Source organism: Oreochromis aureus, linkage group 15, assembly GCF_013358895.1.
Source record: "Oreochromis aureus strain Israel breed Guangdong linkage group 15, ZZ_aureus, whole genome shotgun sequence".
In the NCBI taxonomy this organism is placed as follows: Eukaryota; Metazoa; Chordata; class Actinopteri; order Cichliformes; family Cichlidae; genus Oreochromis; species Oreochromis aureus.
This window is the reverse complement of record NC_052956.1, coordinates 3,208,540-3,230,795: the sequence shown is the minus strand read 5'-3', so window position 1 is coordinate 3,230,795 and position 22,256 is coordinate 3,208,540. Positions and strand designations below refer to the sequence as shown.

Here is a 22,256-nt window from a genome sequence, read left to right as displayed (position 1 = left end):
ATTTGATGTCAGAGTGTCTGAGCGATTTGCCAAACAGCAGCATGAGCGCCTGTGTGGATTTAAACAGTCTTCAATCAGAGCTGCTGCTGCTGCTGCTGCTGCCATGATCAACACTTATCCAGGAATCACGATCCTTAGTCTAATGATATTGTTTCAAACCGGGCGTGTTAATCTAAACTTACACAAAACACTCTGCTAGTTTGGAAAAAAAAATGACACCCTTTAAAAACACCCCCCTACCCCACCTCCGGTTGTCAATCACCTGTTATAGATCTCAGGTTTTTTAATTAATATGCATAGTTAATTAGCTTCTTTCTGTCAGACAGCAGTAAAATGGCAGCTTGCTGAACTAACCAGCATCACCATGCATGGCTGGCTGCCATATTGTCTTATGTATTATCATTACTCTCACCTGATGTCAAATCTATAATAACCCATAGAAACTAAATAATGGCGGCCTCTCCTACCAGTCAGACGAGTTTTTACGCCCTCTGATATTCCTGCTGAAATGCCCTACTGAAAAAAACAAACACTGGTTTTATGACACCAGAAGAAACTCTTTTTTTAAATTTTACTTTATTTTATTTTATTGTGTGCAGGTGAGTGTGAAATGTCGTCCTGTGACACATTAGAGACCTGATAAATGATAGATAAGTGTAAGATAATAGATTTTGCTTGTTCTTAATCAGACAAGATTTGCTTAGGTTCAGGTTTAAAATCCTCACTTTCCCAGCATTAAGAGGCCAAACTTCTCCGCAGCCAGCTTCCCAAATATTCCCTTAGTTACCACAATTATACATCCTGCAACACCATTTTTCTCAGTAGTTTTATCACAGCTGTAACCCTATTGGATGAACTTGTACATTGACAAATTATCCTAAAGGTGTATAGTGTGAATAGTGTGTCTGAATAAAGTGATCAGGATGGGGGTGATTATGAGTGAGTGCAGGATAATCCTGACCACCCCCTGCACCACCTACTGGACGGTCAGCAGAGCACTGTCCCTGACAGACTGACTCAGCTCTGCTGCCGTATTGGACAGATGCAGGAAATCTCCCATACCTCGCCCTCTGGGTCTTTACATTGCAACACATCTGTGTAGCAGAGACTCATCTGTTCTCTCATGTTAAGAGTTTAATTCAACCCTGCAATGTCACAACACTTAACGCTGATATTCTTGAGCCACTTGAACGTCATCTGACATCTGCTGTGCCTGTTTTGTTGTTTTTTAACAGCATTTAGCATGCCGCTTTTATTCTGCTTTGGTGAATTTACTGCGCTATCTGACTTTGTTGTCACTTTATTAGAGCAGCGCGGTGGTTAGCACCATCGCATCACAGCAAGAAGGTCCTCGGCTGAAATCCGCCAGCCTGTCGGGGCCTCTCTTTGCTCGTATGCTCAGTCCGTGCTTGCGTGGGCTTTTTCAGGGTACCCTGGCTTCTTCCAACAGTCCAAAGACATGAATTTAGGTGAACACTGGTGAATTGAATTTGGCTGCAGGTTTGAATGGGAGTGTAAATGGTTGCCTGTCTCTCTGTGCGAGCCGTGTGACAGACTGAGAACCTCTCCAGGGTGCATCGTGTTACTTGCCCTGTGGCAACTGGGATAGGCTCCATCCCCCCGAGACCCTGAATTGGATAAGAGGAAGAAAATGGATGGATGGACCTTTTTGCTATTTTTTTATATGAATAACTGTATAAATGTTATGTTTACCTTTATTGTCTTTTTTCTAGATTTGTAATGTTTGACATTTGCTCTATTTTATGATATTTATTTCATTTTATTAAGCTGTACTACTGGCTATTCTGTTATAGGTTTGTATTTAATGTTTTGGCTGTTTTGGTATATTGGTGATCATTAAATACGCTTGGCTAGTAGCCTGTTGCTAAGTTAATTTGCTCACTTTATATTTATCCTGCACACGAGTCAAAATCCTCCACATAAAAGTGCAGTGCATGTTTTAATGAGATGCTATTGATAAAATGGTTACAAAGATCTAATCTGTCATGTGAAAAACCACATTTGCTTGTACATCCCATGTCAGTTTTTCAGGAAAGTCTTAATCTCTTTAAAAAGAAACAAACATGTCTACAGATGAGATCCTCAAACAAATTACAGATTGTTGGCATTTTTTGTTATTTTCATAATAATATGAAAGAATAGACAAAACTGAAACATCACATGTCACAGGCACCCCTGCTTTTATCACACATTCAAATTCATAAAATTATCAGGGTTTCCAGCTCCGGAGCCAACGGTACAGCTTTCTTAGGGAGCTAGGTCAACCTCAGACGTCTTGGGTCTGCTGTTCTCTTTGCTATTGAAGTGTGTGGTGTCAACATGCCAAGATCTAAAGAGCTCTCTAAAGCTTTCGGGGGGAAAAAAGGTTGTGGATGCCCATGAGTCTGGCAGGGGATTTTAAAAGATCTCCAGGTTTTTTTTGGGAATAAATCAGTCCACGGTAAGGAAAATCATCTCCAAGTGGTGAAGATTTTTTAAATGACTGCCAGTAATTCCAAGACTGGCCTGCACAGTAATTTCAACCTAAAAGCAGACTCAAAACCTCTCTAGGACGTGCGGGTAACTTTTGCAACTACTGGTGTCAAAGTGCATCTATTGACAACCTCTGCTGAATGTCTACACAAAGAGTTTGCCCAAATTTAAATGAAATGGAAAATGTGCCAGGAAAATGTCTTTGCTCTCCAAAAATGTTCTGGTTTGGGGTTGCTTCACTGCCTCGAGGACAGGTCTGCACGCAGGCACTGATTCGGCTACGCTTTCTGCATCATGCGAGAGGGGCTCGAAGTTACTTTGAGGCCATCTGTCCGAAAAATGAAGCTGAAATGGTAGACGACGTTTCAACGGGATCGCGATCCTAAGCAAACAAGCAAATCCACCACAGAATACCTCAAAAAGAAGGAATGAAAGGTTATGGAATGGCTTAGCCTGAGCCCAGATTTAATACCATCATAATGTTGTGGGAGGATTTGAAATAGGTAGTACATCCAAGAAAACTTTCACGAATCTCACAACCGAAGGAATTTTGAATGTAAGAGTGGTCAAAATTTTCAGCAAGCTGATGAGGAATGAGTGATTTCTGCTAAAGAGGCATTTCTAGCTTCTGAGGGAAGGGGTCTAATTCTGTCTGCAGAATAACATTGAAATTTTTCTTCAATAGATGATTGAAAAAGCTCATTTTCCCCGCAGTGTTGTTATGATGTTACTTGTAGTTACTGTTTCACACATGTCAAATATCCAGCAGTTTCCAAGGGATATAATTGCTTTTTTTCGTTAGAATTCACAAAAGAATTTATGGTCTTTCAATTACACTAACAGAAAACATGCAATACAGATGATAGTGATTAGATGATAATACTGGTAGGGTCAAGATCACGGCATCTCTCTTTCTTGTCTGCTTTTGCTTTTGTGGTGCAATTTTTGACATGGTTTATGTGGCGTGTTTTATATTTTGGTGGCTATTTGTTGGATTTTTGTCCCTTTTCTGCAAAGGATCCAGGTTGGCTTTTGCCTGCGTTCTGTCAGGCTGATGACGTAAAGAAAAACCACGAGTCCGGCACTTTTAAAATGGTACAGGACCTATAAGTGATCTCCTGATAAATAGCAAAATAGCAGGCGTGACAGCTGAGGTGACTACGCAGATGTAAAGTTTAATACCCACACTCTGTCTGCCAAAACAGCAAAAGCAAGGGTAAAAAAAGGACACATTTTTGGCAGCCCTTCATCAAAAGCATAAAGCAGTGGCCACAAGGGGAGAAGTAAACAGATTAGAAAAGCTATTGACATTTCCCTGTAGCAAGGAAGGGGTGTCGAATGGCAGCGGGGATGATAAGGTGTACAGGCATTTAGTCCCCCCTCTCATGTTTTATGTATCTGTGATCACAACCGATCGTGAGCGAAATTAATCAATAACAATGCCGCCAGGATGTGTGGATGACACATGCCACTGCCCGCCCCCCACCGCCGCCGAGCCGGCCCCCACCCCCCTCGGCACCCTCTCGCCGCACTCCTCCATTCTCCACCCTCCTTCATTTTCCTCACCCCATCCATTTTGATACGGGGGCCTGTTGTTCGCCCACGTCTAGGTGAGGGATTTTTACATCCCCGGCGTGCTTGGAGGAACTCCATATGGCCGGGATCAAAGGTGTTGCTGGGTGCATGGTTCTGCTTGGTTGCCAGCCACCGCCGTTAATTAGAAAACAAGATCAGAGGCGGTATTAAAATCCAATTAAGCCCGTATGAACAGATTGCCAAGTGATGTTCACTAATGCATTACTGAGCACCATGCAAATTTTAGTGGCAGCATTTGGCTTTATGTTATGTGTTCATGTCATTAAGAGTCTGTGTGTATTTGGGAGTGTATCCGAGTGTCTGCGGGAGTGTCTATGCGCATCACTTGCCGGCTATCTAAGGCTTTGTGACATTGCCTGATCTTTTCCTTGATACACAGCCCTAATCTCATACAAACAATCAGCTAAAGCTCTGCAGAGCAACAACACCTATCCACACAATAAGATTGGATGATATTGCTTCTTACAATTAAAGCATAATTGAGAATGCTGAATTATTGATCCATCATAATTGAGTTCTCTTCATTTGATTTGTATGAGAAACTAATATGATGCACAGAAAATACAGCAGATTTGACTAAATTGCCTGAGAGTATTTGAGCTTAATCCAAAGATCCATAACGTTTCTACGTGGCTTCCACTGGCCACTCAAAGACATAAATTACAAGTGGGACAGGAGCCTTCTATTTAAATCAGTTTAAAATCCGAGATAGCTGTCAGCAGATAAAATTAAACCGTGTTAAGGAATTGGATGAGGCACATTAAAATGCGTACATAAAATGATTCTGCACAATAAGTGCCAATTTAGTCCATGAGTTTCATTCGCACAGCAGACAGACAGGGCATCTGTACCAAAGACTGACAAGTGGATGCAGCTGGTGGCCTATGGCCCGAAGCATCCACATTATCTCAGACGAGGGTTGTTAATGTTGGGCTGAATGGAGCCCCTTTTGAGATACAAAATAACATTCTGATTAGAAAGCCAGGAAATACACATCTGAAGAGCCGGAAATTGTCACAATGCAGAACCGCGGCACATTTGGCACAGTCTCAAGCTGGGTATGGAGGAATAAGATCTTAATGAAGGGATGTGCTCTATCAAATGCATTGAGCTTTCTCATATAGTTGCGCTGTTTATCAATTTTCACAGGATATGTTCTTCGAGTTAAAGTTTTGTGACAAGAAAACAAATTGCTGCACCCCAGTTTTCGGTTGGCGCCGATGATTTGTTTGCCGTAAAAATCTTTCGGAAATCTAATATTTTCCGAGGGAGCCGTGTGACGGGCCTTTTGGCACTTTAGCTCCACCAGCATAGGACATCTTTCTTGTCTTTTAAAATGTTATTTATCTTTAACAACGCAAGACTCTGAGGAATCCTAAACAATGTCCATCCCATTACAGTATGGACATGCTGCTGAATTACTTGTGCACGAAAACCATGATAAAACAAGTGACCAATCAAAATCACTGAACCAACACATTCACGTAGTGAGGTACAAAACTGTATGTAAAGAAAACATTTTGCACTGAACAAAATAATTGCAACTGGACAATCTTAAATTTCAGGTTGAGGGCTCCACCTTTATCTGTGCAGCTGTGTGTTGTTAACTCGTTATGCTCTGATTGGTCAGGGCAGGTCATTGTAGCATTTATAAAGCTTTGACAGGGCAGCAGTGGCTATAAAGCAACTCATTCAACATGATGGGTGTTTGGTTTGCCATAGGGTAAGTGAGTGGTTATATTTTCTGAGGGAGGGAGGGGGGGGGTGTTGTTAGTTTCTGCCAAGTTGCTATAGTTAATACTTTTTCTATGTCAACAGTGCTTTGCTGCTTGTCATGCTGAGTGGAGCTAGTTACAGCTACCCTGTAAAAATAGGTAAAATTCAACAAGTCTCAACATTTCTGATTCCAAATGTTAAAAATCTGGTTCAAAGTTGTACTAATGACTTATCTTGCTGTGCAGGTAGGGATCCTGACATCACCTCCAGCAGTGGTTACTTTAAATCTCCTGCTGATTCTTATTGGGAAGTACCTTCTGCTGTGTTTGTGCCTGTGTCGTCTGATTCTTGGTTTGCCCCAAATTCAGATCACCCTGAAAGTAGTGCTGAGAGTGGATCAGCAGGTGGCTCTTACAGCTCTGCTTATCCTGCGTCTGCATACTCAGGATACAGTAGTGACTCCCACGCAGACTTGACACAACCAAGTTTTCAGCTGGGCTTAAATCAAGGTAACTAGTACAGACATGTAGAAATGAACTCTTAATATAAGCTTGCCATAATACTCAACATCCCTCTTTAACATTTGTGCTCAGACTTCAGCTGGGCAGTTATGCCTCCCAGCCCTCAATCTGACAAATTTCCACCTCCTAGTGCACCCATGTTCGCCTCAGAACCCGAGCTGTTGAGTTACAGCTATGTGGGAGCACCAGACCCTCTTCCTCCTGTATTCCAGAAAGGCGAACTGTCTCGTGTGGAGAGAGCCTTTGAGCATGGCAACTCTGAATCTGAAACTGAAACGCAAGGCTTTGGGTCTTATCCTGATGCTGAAGGTTTCAATGAGGACTTCAGTGACCTTCTGGTATCAGACCTTGATGGGTTATGGTCTGCATACCCTCTTTTGGACTACATGCTTTTTACTGGCAAGTATCCTCCGGGCACAGTCACTCACTACAGCACCAGTTTTGAGCAGGGGAGTGAGCAAACGCATGACACGCATTACATAAAGGACCATCCTGCCAGCTCTGATCCTAATGACCTTACGCAGCCAAGCCAGTCTTCGCCGCACTATCACAGTAGCTGGCTACACTAGCTTGTGAAGTGGCTGGACGACACCAGGCCTCGCGGTGGAGTGGGTCTGCAAGGATTCCACTCACAGCCAGGTTGATTTGAGCAGCCGTGCCTGTGCATCTTAGCAGGTGCATGCAGCTTAAGCAATGGGAACCCTGAGGACACTCTGAAGGCCAACTTTAATGTTGCCCAATAAAGATCTGATTCCCAAATACTGTGGTCTCTATGAGGTGTTTTTTGTCCACCCTCTTTCAGTACAAGCATTATCTAAATGACTTGACATGGCAAAAGACATTACTTGAAATGACACTTAAGATTTCTAAATTTATGGTTTGTAGTCCACTCAAATTTCAGCAGAAACATGTAAAGGCCATTGGGGATACGAGTTCACATATCCAATAATGACAGAAGCTGTTTAATGGGGCAAATGCTAAAAGCATCTCGTCTAACCATTTTCTACAACACCCCTAGAATTAGATGCTCATAACACTTGAACTGATGGTTCAAAGCTTTTGAGCTTGAACAAGCAGATTTATTAGAATCATGCATTATGTGCACTTAATGGTGCACTTCAGCCCACACCAGATTAGCTTATAAACTTCAATGCAACTGCATACAACTACCTCAAACCCAGCAGAAAGATGTATGCTGCTTATCAGTCTTCTGATGACTTGTATCCCATGCATTTGTAAACTCATCTAGGAGGCTGCTCGCAGTTTGCCGTGCTACGAATAAAGGACATTAATAAGCAAATCCTAATGTCATGAACTACAGTTTAGACTGTGCTATTTCTCAAGCAAGGGCACATCAATACCCAGTGTTACAGTGATATTGCCTGACGACATTAATGGACACCATTCTAATTCACATAACAAATCGGCTCGGAAAGACTCTCCATTGATCTTTAATTAGAGGCGGCTGTTAATCACCTTTATGACTCCTCGGTGGCACCATAATAGTTTCTGCAGTGAAGCCACAGCAGTCTGTTCTAGCTAAAGAACCGCATCAGTGGGGAGTGTTTACTATGTTTATGTACAGCACAGCACATTGCTAATGGATCTGCTTGGAAGATTTTGACTTTTTTATCTTTGTGGTTCTTATTCACAAGAGAACGACAGAATTGCAGAGCCTTGATCCGAAGCTGTGCTGCTGTAACAATCTAAAATCCTCTTTCTGTAATGGTCTTGTTGGGCGTAGGGACAAACAATGACCCACAGGAGAGAAATGGCAATTACCTCTAGTAAGATGTCCACTTCACATACCTGTCACAACGCTGATGAACCCATCTTAAAAGGCCGGCAGAGAGGGACAAAAACAAGGGAATTTTCCCTTTGTGACCCTTCAGCTTTCACAGTCTTTCTTTTTCATCTATTAAGACATAAAAGGGTGAGTCCCCAGATAGATCCATCCTTTATCCCTCCCTCACTCACTCATCGCTAACATGAACCCTGCCGTATCCATATTCTATGGATTATTAGTACCCACTGACCACTGACATCATGAATGTAACTGTAGCATGTATTTGCTGTATTGGTGTTTGTGATTTTTCTGAGTGATGGTTTCATGAGTTAAATTGGGACCAGAGCCAGTTTGTCAGTGGGTCCAAACCAGCCCACTGAGTGGCTTTGCAGAGACAGTGGGTACAATGTTTTGACTTCCTTGTATTTTACACCAGGAAATGCTGTGTTGTAAATCTTGAAGAATGGATCATAAACCCTACGTTATCAGTTTCACAGCCTTCATATTGACAAGTCATCTATGGCCTGCCACACCACACTATGAACAATAAACTTCTTGTTAAAATGCTTACTTATTTTAAGACATCTGAGACTATTTATCATCTGATTTGTAATTGCATTATCCATTAAATGTGTACATTTATACACTGTAGGATACTTCTTTAAATTAAATGATCTATCCATCCCTTCTCTTCCAATTATCCAATCCAGGATCGGACTGAAACCCATCCCAGCTACCATGGAAAGAGCAGGGGTGCACACTGGACAGGTGGCCAGTCTGTCACAGGGCTAACAAGAGAGACTGACAACCATTCACACCTAGAATCTCCAGGTAACATAAACCCACTAAACGCCTGCATTGGACTGTGGAAGGGAGGTAGAGAACCCAAAGAGAATCCACACAGACAAAGCAAGAACATGGAAACCCTACACAGAAAGTCTGCGCCAGGACCTTCTTGCTATGAGGCAACAGTCCTAACCACTGTGCTGCCCTAAACGAAAAGATAAGGAAGAATTTTAAGGTGCTTTATTTATAGGTTTTCATACACACATTACTGAGATCAAATGAGATCAACTAAATGAAAACAAGAGCAAATAGAAAAATGCTGCAAAAGCACACAAAATGTAACACAAGCGCTTTTTGGAGACAATAATGCAACGGACCAGCTGTGATCTTTTGCATGTTTTTCCAACATTTTTCTATTTCCTCTTGTTTTCTTAACTTGCAACAAGTTTTGTTTTTTCTCTCTCGGGGCCGCCGTACATTTGTGAATTTTACACCCTGGTTTCACTCTTTAGTTGTAACACTCGTGTCTAGACGAATATCTGCAAAGCCGTGTGTGCATCTGTGTAGAACAGCCATGTCAGTCCCTTACACTGGACTTGTTGCATTTTACGTCTCTGACGCTGCTCATACTCTTCCCCTGTAAATCAACAAATCTGCAGGTTGTGTGTGGAGGCGGTTTGTTGTGACTATGGTTACATTTTAAGATTAACTGATCTCAGGGGGTCGAAGAGTTTTGGTGCCTAAATTTGAGCAAACTGTGAGTGAAAACCAAACAAATGGTCTCACAAGAGACTCAAATCACATTTCTCCTGGTTGAAAGTGGTGTGTGGAGGTTTCGCAGGCTCTGATGTCCACTTTGTCCTTTTAACTGGAAACACTCCTGTTGTTTCAGACAGACAACCACAAGCAGCCAGTGTATTTATTTGGCTGGAATATTTGTTGTATCAGAGCATGAGCATTGCTTCAAAATATACTCCATGAATTACAGCCCCCCAAAAATTCACACTTTGTTACCATATGCTGTGATTGGGCATCTGGCATCCTGCTGTGTGCATTGATGTGAAGGTGAAATCTGGTTCGACTTAACCATTTGGCAAATGTGAGCCTAAACAAACATGTATTTCAGTTGCGTGGCTGTAAAGACCAGATAAAGAGCTGAAGCCCTATGTGGAAATAATTTGCCCATAAAATTCATAGATAATACACGTGTGTTATTTCGTGTGTGCTTTATTGCTCCATCCTAAGATAATGCACAAGATAAAAGAACCACAGTTTATTTAAAGACGTTCACACATCAGTGTGATTTCTTTTGATGAGATTTGGTTATTTATTGTTAAGTTTACTTATCTATCTGACTTCACACAGTCAATTTGAAGTGTACAAAGACCAGGAAAAAAAGCCCCTTTATTCTCACCAGAGAATTTGAATACCTTTGTGGGATGAAAACCATATCATTAAGTGCACCGCAGAAATAGAAGAGGCATCGTATTCCATTACCATGTACATCTGCTTAACTCTTGACTTTTTTTCCCCTCAGAATCCACAGGATGTGTACAGACCAGTGTTAAAATCTACCCTCAGCCATTGCAAACGGCCAAATTGCCTTGTGATTAACGCACAATAAAAGAATGTGATGGCTTAAAGAAGCTGCAGGAAAAGCTGCCCAGTGAAAGATGGGTGTATGGCGCACTCTGTAATTAAGCCAGTCTGCACTTGATGAAAGTAGATCACACTGGCGGGCCATGGCTTCACAGCCAGTTTGTTTTTACGACATAATTACAGTCCAAATCAAATGAGAAGATTTAATATTGCACCACAACGAGCATGTGTCCAATGTCAACAATGACACTGACCCCCCTGAGGCAAGGTGTGCATGTGTATGAGTGTGAGGGGGTGTGTGTGTGTTTGAGGGAGGGGGGGCAGGTCAGGCGTCAGGAAGCCGACAGCACAGAAGCTTCCCCACCACAGCAGCTATCTACCTGTGTAGGAGCCTACCTGGGAGGTCTGACACCAGTGGAATTACACTGACAGTGGGACAGAGGGGAGCAGAGAGGAGGAAGAGTTTATCTGAGAAATAGAAAGAGGGAAGAGGGAGAGGGGGAACTCGACGTATGAGGAAAAAAAATGATCTAGAAGGCGTTAATCTAGCTGAAGGACAGGAAGGAGAGGAAACAGAAAACAAAGAGCCGAGAACGAAAGAAGAATGATGTTATGAGCAAGTGATGAAGTGACTGAATGAAAAGAGAAAGAGAAGCAGCAGACTTTAATATGTAGACAGCGAGGGTGTGGCTGGAGCGTAAAGATAAATAAACGTTTTGCTTGACTGTGTCTCCATGGTGAGGTGTCGGCCAGTGGTTAGGAGGACTTGTGCAGTCACGACCCACTAAGTTTGTATAAGCGCTAAAAAAAAACGAATCACTCGAGGACAAAAAGAGGGAAAAAATCACTGTTCAAGTGAAAAGAGAGCTTATGAAAATAACGGAAACTCTAATGACTAATTGTCAAACAATAGATTTCAGGCTTACTGTAGCTGAGGAATCCTTTGAATATAGGTTGGAGCAATTATAGCATCTGAAAGTTGTCATTTCTGTTTTGAGATGGGTGCTGTTATGATGCTTGACGACATGGTTATGCTGTAAACGACCAAAACCTCCCACTGAGTTTTTTTCCCGCTGTAAAAAAAAGTCTGCATTTCCTGTCCTCTAGTTAAACACTCAACACAACCACAAAGCCTTTGTTCCTCTGGGTCAGATTCTCCCAGAAGAGAGAATCATCCCCAGCCACAGCTGTTGAATGACCACCATCGACCACACTGCTTTCTGTCTTCTGACCGCCCTTCTAAATTGCTCTTCTCTCTATCCAGTCCTCCTCCACCCTTCCCCTACTTCCATGCCTCTTTCCACCCCTTTTTCCTTCTTTTCCCAAGAGCAGCCAGCTGGGCTGGATTTACTCTGGTCGGCATGTCGCAGGGCGAAGCGCCGTCTGCTCTTTGGGCGGGCAGCGTCATTTGACTGGGTCCTGGTCAGGGCTGGCAGATTACTAACTGGATATCTACAGAGAGGCCAGTGGGGCCTGAGCCCTGTCATCCACTGGAAAGCGGGGTCTCTGCGGTGACCTCGTGGTTCTGTGCAGCCCAGGACACGAACCACAATCCCTGCTGACACCCTGTTCTCCGAGGACGCGGTTTTACTCCAAATCGTGATTTCCCATCAACTGCTCCGCGACAGACTGTCTGTGACTGCAGGCCTCTGCCCAGCGCTTTCTAGCGAAGAGGATACAACGCCACCTCACTAGCGGTGCTTGTGGCCACATTTCCCCCACGAAGCTGGGCACGCAGGAGGGAGCCTTCTTCTGCGTGAGCTTAAAAGAGAGCTTTTTAAACTCGTGTGACATGTGTGCAACGAGCCGGTGTCAGAGAAGTGGCTGGAATGTCTCTGATTAGATGGAGAGCAGCCCTTTTGAAAAAAGAGACAGTTCAATATGGGCACAAGGTTGCACCAAAATAAGCTGTATAATAAGATGTTTAGGGTTGTAATGTGATTTACAGTTTTGCAAGCGGAAACTCAGCTTTGTATTCAAACATGTCCATCTGAAAAGAAAATGTTTAGAAAAACCATAGAAAACGCATCCGCCGTGTAGTTGGTGAGAAATAGACTGAGCAAATATTAACTTTGATCAATCTATTTGTATTTTATTTCTCTCATTAAAAACATCTGCAGCCACAAACAATCCGCACAGTCACACTGTTCCAATTGTTATGTCAATAGTTATGCCATTGCTAGGATAAGAGCTGTGGGAATGTGACATCTTCTCAACATGCACATTTCTGCTGACCAGAATCATCAACATGGCACCCAGATGTCAGCCTTCAGGCACAAACACACACACACACACAGAGTCGGCAAAATCACAGTCAGATTTCTTCAAGCACCAAATCCATCATCTGAGTATTTGTAGCTTCTTATCTGGCAATCCAGAGAATATTTTACAGTAATAATCATATTTAACACACTGAATCACTCGCAGCTTTGGGACATTTTGTTTGGGCCTTTGCGTGTGGCGAGAACGCCGAGAGCTCCTCCTGATTCGACTTTCTCACACAAACCCACCCAGTGCGAGCCTCTTTTCCCTATGTTACTCCTCCACCTCCACCCTATTGTGGTGTTTCTCCTCTCCCTTCTCGAACTTTCTCTTTGAGCGCGCGCGTCCTGCACACGCACTATTTCTGTTATGCTATCCAATGGCCTGGAGGCTCAAGTGAGGACAGACTTGACTGCTGTTGGCCTCATATCAAGAAATACCTGATGGGTCCCTGCACTCATGCCAAGACTCATTTATGAACCGTGAGACCGTCAACAGCCATCTTCAGAAATAAAAACCTATGAGTCACATTCATAGCATTACTCTCAGTAAGAACAAAGGAGTTCTACTAGCAGTTATCGCCGAGGTTCCATATAAGAAGGTGTCTTGTTTATCCGTGAGCTGGTATGCTAGCGCGCTGTGAAATATGGTTTATCAGATTCTAATCAAGATTCTGTACTTACCATCCATCTGTGTCTTGTCTTGCCCCAGCATTCGGCCAAATGTCTGCAAGGCAGCGAGATTTCTCACTGACAGCATGATAGGTATTTCTTGAATTTCAACCATAAAGATATCAACTTAGAAAGATCCAGCTGAGAGTGCAGTTCAGTCAGGACCGCTCTGTTCTAGGATTCGATTTCAATTCAATTCAATTTTATTGGTCGTGGCAGATGGTTGCCCCTCCCTGTGCATGGTTTCTTCCTGTTAAAAGGGAGTTTTTCTTTCCCACTGTTGTCAAGTGCTTGCTCATAGGGGGTCATCTGATAGTTGGGGTTTTCTCCCTATTATTGTTGGATTTTTACCTTACAATCCACCTCACCTTGAGGCAACTGTTGTTGTGATTTGGTGCTATATAAATATCGAGATTGAACATGACTGATTTAGTAGGAGATTTCTTTCTTCCACTGTAAGTACAGGAAATTGTCTCATAACTTAAAACTGGACAGCATCAGAGAAATGCTTAGTTATGCACTTATAGTATCTCACAAAGAATTGGACAAAGCCAGCAGTGCAGTACACTAGCTCGCCATGCACAGTGTCATAACCCTTTTGAATATGCTTTTGTCTTCTGTTGTTGTGAGTCAGAATGGATTATCTGATCTGGCTTTCCTTTTTTGTCTTCTGTTCCAGCAATTTCACTTCATACTTAAATATGATCATAAGACATGAGTCTTTGCTTTAACAGTTTACCACATCAGTAATATCCATAATCGGTGGCCAGAGTTTTGGGGGGGGGTTTGACAAAATGCAATAAAGCATATAAGGATAAGCAAAAATTCACTGAGGAGTAGGAATAATGTTTTGGCTCATCAGTCCGAGCAGGGTCATAATGGTGGCTGGAGCCTATCACAGCTGCACACTCTGCACAGGTCCACTCAAGTCCAATCATTCATATACAAACAGCAACTTTAAAGACACAGATTAACCCATCGTGCATGTTTTTGGACCGTGGAAGCAAACCTTTCTTTCTATAAATTCCACAACATACAAAATTTAGATTAAAGGTAAGAGTAATTGGGTTTCTGTTTGGTTGGCGTATGCTTTGTATAGTTTTTATTCATGTTGCAATCTGCAGATCAGCAGCACACTTAGAACCAACATCAGATTATGAGGTTATACTAAATTATGAGCAGCTGTTTCTGTTGGTTTGTACGTAAGTGTATGCAGAAGTCAGTTTCTCGTGTGTGTCGGCCCAGTGAAATGATTTAAAAAATAACTTTTTCTTAATGTGTTACAGAGATGCCTGCCGCAGTTCAGAAAACAGATGACTGTTCACATTTTAGACGTGCACTAAAATTAAAAGTCGTGCACAGTAGCTGTTCCACGGCCGCGTCAGAGTCAAAGGAAGAAGAAATAATCAGAGAGGAAAATCGTTTCAATCATAGAGCAATTGCAACATTTATTGAAGTGTTGGCTTTCTTGTATTGATTTTTCAACACATTACAAAAATACATATATGTTCAAAACAGCAGATGTGTACTGTTCTGAAATCACTTATTTTTTCACAATGATGCACCCCCCCTCCCCCCACCCCCACCCCAAAAAAAGAGAACAAGGAAACTATTTTGTACAAAGAGTGTAAGTGAAAGTTGTGAAAAGTGAAATATGAAAATGTATTTAAAATTACATTTTAATGTGCTAGCACAAGACCTTCAACCAACCATGAGGATAAACACCAAAAAAAAGAAGAAGAAGAAGAAGGAGTCCATGAATGTCTGATAAAATGATTCGATAAAAGTATTCCTGCACAAAACCACTGTATTCGTTTTTCTCATTTTTGAAAATCATTTTATTTTACACCCGTGGAGCATAGCTTCACCAAAAAACAGCAAATTCATTAAAAAAACAAAGACAAGTGAAAAAAATACTTAAAAAGATGAAGATACCAAAAGTCAATAATGGCACCACTGTTAGAAAAAAAAAAAGATAACCTGGCATGATTCTGTAATATTACATTAAAAAATAAACAAAAAAAACAAAAAATCTGTCCATAGAGTGAACAAGCAATCATACAGAAATATATTCATGTAGATAAAATCCCTCCACCAGGATAATCATACAAAAACTGCTATGGCATTCAAATCATTTGAGAAAACATTGGAGGAAAACAATAGTTTATTATCATTTTTAAACACTTACACAGAGTATTTCATTAATGGCATACTTCAACACTGTAAACATATTGTAAGACTGAATGTCCATGTGTGTGTGTGTGTTTGGGACACTGTGAGGGCTCCACTCTTCCAGTTGCACGACTCACTTTGGCCTAAGTCTGAAACTGGGCTTTCGGGGGAACGTGTGCGTTCTCGACAGAACCTTGATTCTTTTGCAGTCGTGCGTCAACACGTGTAAGCAAACTGAAAGTAGCTCTTCAGGCAGTCTCACTTTTCAAGTCGATTTGATAAAATATGTCGAACTAGCAGGTAAGTGAATAGCTTATGAAGAGCTCGACAGCTTTTTCCTTTTCGAAAATCATTAAAAGAAAAAAAGAGCACTTTGAATTCAAGGTACCGCGTAGTTCAGTTTCTTTTAAAAACAAAATAGCACAGATAAAACCTGAAAATAGGCCAAAATGGGAGGTCAAATCTTCAAGTGACAATGCTTTTGATGATTGAGATTTGCAGTAGTAAAATGAAAGATGTATTCTCAATCTCCTTTCATGTGGCTTTGCTGTCTCCCTCCCCTCTCACGCTCACTCTGTCTCACTCTGATGGTCTGTTATAAGATGTGGCGAGTAGATGTGCATTTGGTTACAGAAAAAAAAAAACACTTTTCATATGCTCCCAATTTCATTTGAATGACTATTCTCCCTGGTCAAGGTCTTGCTCTCTCTCCCTCCATTTCTTTCTCTCACATCTCCATTTCTCAGTTCCAATCTTTCATTTTATGCTCTGAGCTACTCAAGGTCGGCCGGCCATCCCTTAGTGCAGCTGTGCTCAAAATTATCATAACTCATTCAGCCTCTCTTTATATATATATATATATATATTACAGATTCATTTCAGAATGAACGATGCAGAAAATAAAAACTCCAATCCCCAGAAGACACGAACTCGCACACTGTCTCAAAATCTGTTACTGAGAGTTAAACCCGTATCACTTTGTGAGGCGAATGAACAGGCTTCCCTTTAAAAGCAGCGCTAATACACGAATCTGAGCTAGTGAACTGTGAAGAATTTCACTCGCATGTACTGTACCAGTGTACCTGCACATGTGATGTGACAATAAAGGTGATTTGATTTGATTTGATTTGATTTGAAAAGACGCCGTCACAGAGAAGGGCTTAGAGCGCGCCGCTGAGAGGAGAACGTACGCTTTACACGGACTGTTATGAATTTCATCTGAAACCATTTTGTGCGCCGTGAGGGGAACACAGGAAGTCGACCTGGGTCAGAGAGAGTCGCCGTGCCAGACATGAGAGGGAGATGGAGAACGATTTAGAGAGTGTTGAAGCAGGTTTGGATTAACAAATTACCTTTAAGTAAAGCACACATCAGGTGGGGTCGTGGGTACTCGGACAGTCTGATAAAGCAATAATGTATGGTAGTTACATTTAGCATATACTGTGGACGACGCAAGCAGCTGGTCTTCTGATTGTTTAGTCTCGGCCATATTTCATGGTCAGTCAGGGCTACTTTTACATATATAAAAAAAAATAATATATTTACAAACCATAAACAGGACTGTTCTCCTTCTCACATTAATCACAAGTAGTCTCAATTTATTCAACATATTAAATATGGTGGTTTTAACCTACACTGGGAATGTACTGAGCATCAGTTAAGGGTTTCTCCATCAAGTGCAACCTTTATTTATGTCCTTTGTGAAGCAAGGACAGCAATACAGTAACTGCATTTTCAAATTATTCACATGCCAATGTTGAAAAGGACAAAAAATAATAATAATTCCCTGAATAAATTAATAGGAACTCACCAGATCTCTAAGGTAATGCTGGACTTTTTTAAAAATCCGCCATATTGTTTTATTGTCAGGCTGACATTCAGTGCTTTGAGCCTGTACGAAGGGAATGGATTGTAGTCCGCTGCTGCAGTTAATATAGAAAACAATTATTTATTTATTTAGTTATCTTACTTTTAAAAGCTACCTGCTTCACACAAATTTATTCTCACTTGATAATAAGCTTCCTTAAAGGAAAAAAGAATGAAAATTTGTATTAAGGGTGACTTCTTTTATCACATTTTTGTAAAGAAAATTCTATTTTTTTTAAGCACATTTCAAAACTAACTCCATATGAAATCCCACAAAGATGTACCTGCACATGCCAAATATCATTACAAAAATCCAATAAATACAGAAATTATTGCACAGTAGAAAGGCTCCATGGATTCCTAACTGATAAAATCCTCAGACAGTTTGCCAAGAAACACCTAGTTAGGCATTCTAGGCAAGTTCTCATTAAAGTTTCCCTTTGTTTATATTCTCAGGTGGCAGTTTCTGTGACGAGGAAAAAAAAGAAGAAAGAAAAAAGGATGAACATCAATCATTCTCAAAAAATTTTCTAGAGAGATTATCCAGCCAAGCCCCATTGCAGAAGAAAAAGTGGTTATAAGGATTCTTTGTGTGTGTGTGTGTGTGTGTGTGTGTGTGTGTGTGTGTGTGTGTGTGTGAGAGAGAGAGTGTTTGGGTACACTGTATGCTGTGTAACTAATGGTTGCTGGCTTAACTTCTGTCCGCTTGCTCCAATTTGACCTCGCTGGCCATCAAGTGTTCCCCATGCCATTTCTTCATGTGTTTCTCCAGTGTGCTGTAGACACTGAAGGGCATGTGGCAGATGTCGCAACGGTATACCTCTTTTCCATATTGCCCGTGGGTCTTCATATGGCGCGTCAGCTTGGAGCTCTGGGCGCAGGCGTAGCTGCACAGGTCACACTTGTAGGGCCGTTCCCCCGTGTGGCTGCGTCGGTGCACCGTGAGGTTGCTGCAGTTCTTGAACACCTTGCCGCAGAACTCACAGGTGTCGTTCCTCCTCTCTTTGGAGCTTGGAGGCCTGCCAGGTCCGGGTCCCCGCAGGAGGTGTGGGGTGCTGCTGCCACTGCGCCCCGAGGCACTCCCGCCTTCCATTAGCTCCCCAGGTGGGGTGGAGAAGCGGAGGCTTCCCGTTTCTGAAGAGGAGTGCTCCGAGGAGGTGGCAAACGGCGACTGACGGGAGTCAGTGAATCCCAAGAAAGGTTCTCTGATGAAGTGGCGCGAAGCAGCGTAGCCAGCCAGCAGCTGAGAGTAGACGTTTTCCGGGGAAATGAGAGGTATGGTCGGGGGAATCTCCAGCTGTTCTTTCTCTATCTTGATCCTCTTGTTGTTGGAGGGGCTTGGGCTGGTGATGGGGGTGGGCCGCCTCTGGAACAGCCTGGGAAAGCACTCTGCTTCAGATGCACTGATTCTGCCATTCATCACAGGCCTCTGGTCCTCCTGCTCCTCTCGCTGTCTGTCAGGTTCCCTCCCATTTTCTCTTTCTCGTTCTCCTTCAACCCCCTCTCCGCCGTCGCCGTTAGGTTGTCTCTCCAAGCTTCTCTTGTTAGGGTTAAGTCTAAGGTGATTGTCCAGATGGTTGTAGGGGTGCATGATGCCCACCCCGCCACTGTCATTTACTCTATCCCCGCTCGGGGGCTTCTCACTGGGAGACTGTCTCGAGCCATTTTCTCTGTTCTGGGTGAACTCTTGGGAGTCCTCGCTTAAGTTGGAATCTGGCCGACTGCCATTTTGCAGTTCTTCCTCCTCTTCCTCTTCCTCCTCCTCTTCTTCTTCCTCTTCTTCCTCCTCCTCCTCATTGTCCATCCCCATTCCTCTTGCATCTCCCTCCCTATTCTTCTCTTCACCCTCTCCCCCCTCGCCTCTATTTCCCTGTTCTGGTGAGCCGGTTATGGCCCCAGACTTGTTGTGCATATGTGTCTTCATGTGCCTTTTAAGCTTGCTGGCCTGGGAGCAGGCGTGATCACATAGATGGCACTTGTACGGCCTCTCACCTGTGTGACTGCGTCTGTGGACGATCAGGTTGCTCTGGAACTTGAAAATCTTGCCGCAGAACTCACAGGATTTTGATTTCCCCGGGGCCTGGTTCTGACCCTGTGCGTCAGGAGGGCTCGAAGAGCCGTGTCCCCCCTGAGAGGTGGGCGGCTGAGGGGGATAGGTAAGAAACGCCGGGAGCTGGGATCCAGGCTGGAAAAGCGTGGGACTCAGGAGACGATGCATGGGTGGCACACGGTTGGGTGAGAGAGGAGGCGTGGGTCCACCGTTGTTGGTTGTGTTGCCTGCCAGTTCCCTCAGCCGACGGGAGAAGTCCATGGGCGGGGGCTCCATGGGGGTCATTCGCATCACCCTCTCGAAGGCACTGGGGTGCTGTGACAGCAGCCCCATTTCCTCTGGGCCCAGCCGCTCACGAGGTGGTCTTGGGGGAGGCGGTGGGCTAACAAAGGGCGGTGTCGCGGGCAGTCGCGTCTCCATGTAACCCGGAGGATGGGGGTGATCCCTGAGCTGGGGTGCAGCCATGCGGAGGAGGTGGAATGGGTTGTTGGCATCACCGAGGAAAGTGGGGAGAGGGGAACGGGGCAAGGCGTCAGCTCCTGGAGGTGGAGGCAGAGCCATGCGGGGAGTGAGGGAGCAGTTGGCTGGGTGGTTGTCCAGGTAGATGCGGATGCCATGAGTGTGCTGGGCGTGCTGAAGCAGAAACCAGGCACTGGTGAAGGTCTGCTTACACGTAGTACAGATGTAGCTGGATGGCTCATCTTTTTCTGTGGACCAAGAGAGGAAAACAAATCACCATCAGTGACGAAAAAAGAAACTCAGAAATAATTTTTTTCCTTCGACAACTAAACCAACCCATAATATTTTAATAAACACAAGCAAATGAACTGCGCATTCTTTTTCTGTCTGTGAGTGAGCGTCTTCTGTGGGCTTTTGTGTTGTCTCTGTGTGTGTAGTGTATGAAATGCATGTGCAGTCAGGGCGTGTGTCTACAGGCTAGTGTAGGTGGCAGGTATTGCCCTTAGGCTGCAGCATATTATGCTAATTCTAATGTCAGCTTGGCTTTAATATACAGATCCATCTCGTCTACTTTGTCATTTCCATATGAAGAAAGGGTAGGCAGCAGTGGAAAAGGGGAAAAAAGGGAGGTGGGGGCGGGAGCTGGGGAAGGGAAGTGAGATGTGGAACTAGAGAAAGAAAGCCACTCAAAAGGAAGGAAGGAAGGGCGAGACGATGTGTAAACAGCAAGAGCCGACACTGTATCCACATTAAATAAAGCTCTACGTCACGGATGTAATAACAGCAGTAAAGTGATCTGTTGTGACTCCACATGCAAACACACGCACAGAGCTATATGCCACACACTGACAAATTGGCCCTTTAAATGTTGAGACTTAATAATGCCAAATGAATCTATCAGTCACTGTGGCGTGGCCCTGTCAGCCTGCTTGTGACTCATAAAAAGGGCCTTCGTAGAGATTCATCTAATTCAACACAGGCTCGTGCTGGAGAGGCATTTCCACATTTCTCGTGTTTGCTCACAAACCATCTGCATCTACTTTATCATCAGTGGCTACCGCGAGCGGAGTCAAGTTGGTACGGTGGTCCCAAAGTTTGAAGCCCGCCAGGGACAAAACAAAGAAGGGAAAGTTAGTATTGCTCAAAGTTTTGTGTGATCAAGGAAGCAGTCCTGAACCATTGGCTGACGAATATAAAACACATTTCCCTTTTTCTCCATTTCCTTTTTCACTCGTCGTCTGCCTTCTCTCTACACCTCTGTACACACTTGCACAGATTCACACATACTCGCGCTGTGGAGAACAGATGAGCGAAAGCTGATGTTGGATCAGTGTCTAGTACAGGAAGCTGATTTGGCGGTGTGATTGGTTTGGCTTTCCCCGGGGGAGAGAGGGTCAGAAAGAGTTAATGAGGGGCTCATTTACTGATTCTGTCTGTTTTTCTCTGCTATCGCTCTGGTGTAGCCATCGCTCTCGCTATTTGTGTGGGGTGGGACATGACCTGACACCCGCTACTTAATGCGTATGCGCGAGCGTGTGTTTGTGAACGTGTGTGTGCGGACATGTATGTGGATGTATTTTTTTGCGTACGTCTGTGTGTATGTGTGGGGCGAGTGGCGGGCTGCCTGCCCGTGTTTAGTTTGGCTAAGCTTCACACGGCCGCTTGGCAGCAGAGAGCTGGACAGCTTAACAGCTTGGACGGGGAGAAGAGAGCGAGAGAGGGAAGGGGAAAGGAGGAGGAGGAGGAGAGGGGGTAAGAAGAGAGGTGGAGGGACTTTAAGGGCCAGACGTGCTTGGCTAAACACGCGTGCACGTACGCATACACACTGACAGCACACATACGCACACACAGGGGCTGCTTACATGTCCCCAGGGAGCAAGTTAGGTCTATAGACTGAATAATCTCATCAGTGCACATGGATCAATATTAGATGAAAATGTGAGTTTAGGAGAAGGACTGGTGTTCTCTTTTTTTTTTCCAGTTTTGTCTACATTTTTGTCAGCGCACAAGGACTCATCAGTACAAGTTATCCAATCAAATAACATCAGTCCCACAACCTTCCAGCCCCCCACCGCTACAACAACACATTTGCATCTTGTCATATCTTACACAGCCGTGCCATATGCTGTTAAAGGAAGCGTGGCAGCTAATAGAGTGGCAGCTGATGGCTGCTGCCTAATGACGGCCAAAGACAAATTTCATCAACTTCCCAAACAAGCAAGCAAGGAAGGAAGCAAGCCGGGTGGGGGAGGCGGGGAAACAGAGACGGGGAAAGAATA

The 22,256-nt window shown here is 43.6% G+C and overlaps 2 protein-coding genes across 5 annotated transcripts in view; one reads left to right on the top strand and one right to left on the bottom strand.

Moving 5' to 3' along the window:
* The first annotated feature begins 5,732 nt into the window (after window positions 1–5,732).
* Window positions 5,733–7,087, top strand: LOC116332310. 2 transcript variants are annotated; one of them, XM_031755226.2, is made up of 4 exons: window positions 5,733–5,812; window positions 5,908–5,963; window positions 6,174–6,314; window positions 6,399–7,087. In XM_031755226.2, the coding sequence occupies exons 1-4, from the start codon at window positions 5,787–5,789 to the stop codon at window positions 6,893–6,895; spliced, it is 720 nt and encodes a 239-aa protein (XP_031611086.1). In that variant the 5' UTR covers window positions 5,733–5,786; the 3' UTR covers window positions 6,896–7,087. The 2 variants fall into 2 exon arrangements, with proteins under 2 accessions (XP_031611086.1, XP_031611085.1); XM_031755225.2 differs by having other exon boundaries at window positions 6,051–6,314.
* Window positions 7,088–14,852: 7,765 nt separating this feature from the next.
* Window positions 14,853–22,256, bottom strand: part of LOC116332305 (B-cell lymphoma/leukemia 11B-like) — a 37,076-nt gene continuing 29,672 nt past the window's right edge. For all 3 annotated transcript variants that reach the window (XM_031755221.2, XM_031755222.2, XM_039599198.1), the window contains exon 3: window positions 14,853–20,225. In XM_031755221.2, coding sequence (XP_031611081.1) covers window positions 18,160–20,225 — 2,066 coding nt within the window. In that variant the 3' untranslated portion in view covers window positions 14,853–18,159. The remainder of the gene's footprint in view (window positions 20,226–22,256) is intronic.

Excerpts from the sequence above, each read along its gene's own strand:
- LOC116332310 (XM_031755225.2), top strand. The coding sequence starts at position 5,787 with ATGATGGGTGTTTGGTTTGCCATAGG. Across the intron at positions 5,813-5,907 it reads GGTGTTTGGTTTGCCATAGG|TGCTTTGCTGCTTGTCATGC; the intron begins GTAAGTGAGTGG and ends CTATGTCAACAG. Across the intron at positions 6,315-6,398 it reads TCAGCTGGGCTTAAATCAAG|ACTTCAGCTGGGCAGTTATG; the intron begins GTAACTAGTACA and ends ATTTGTGCTCAG.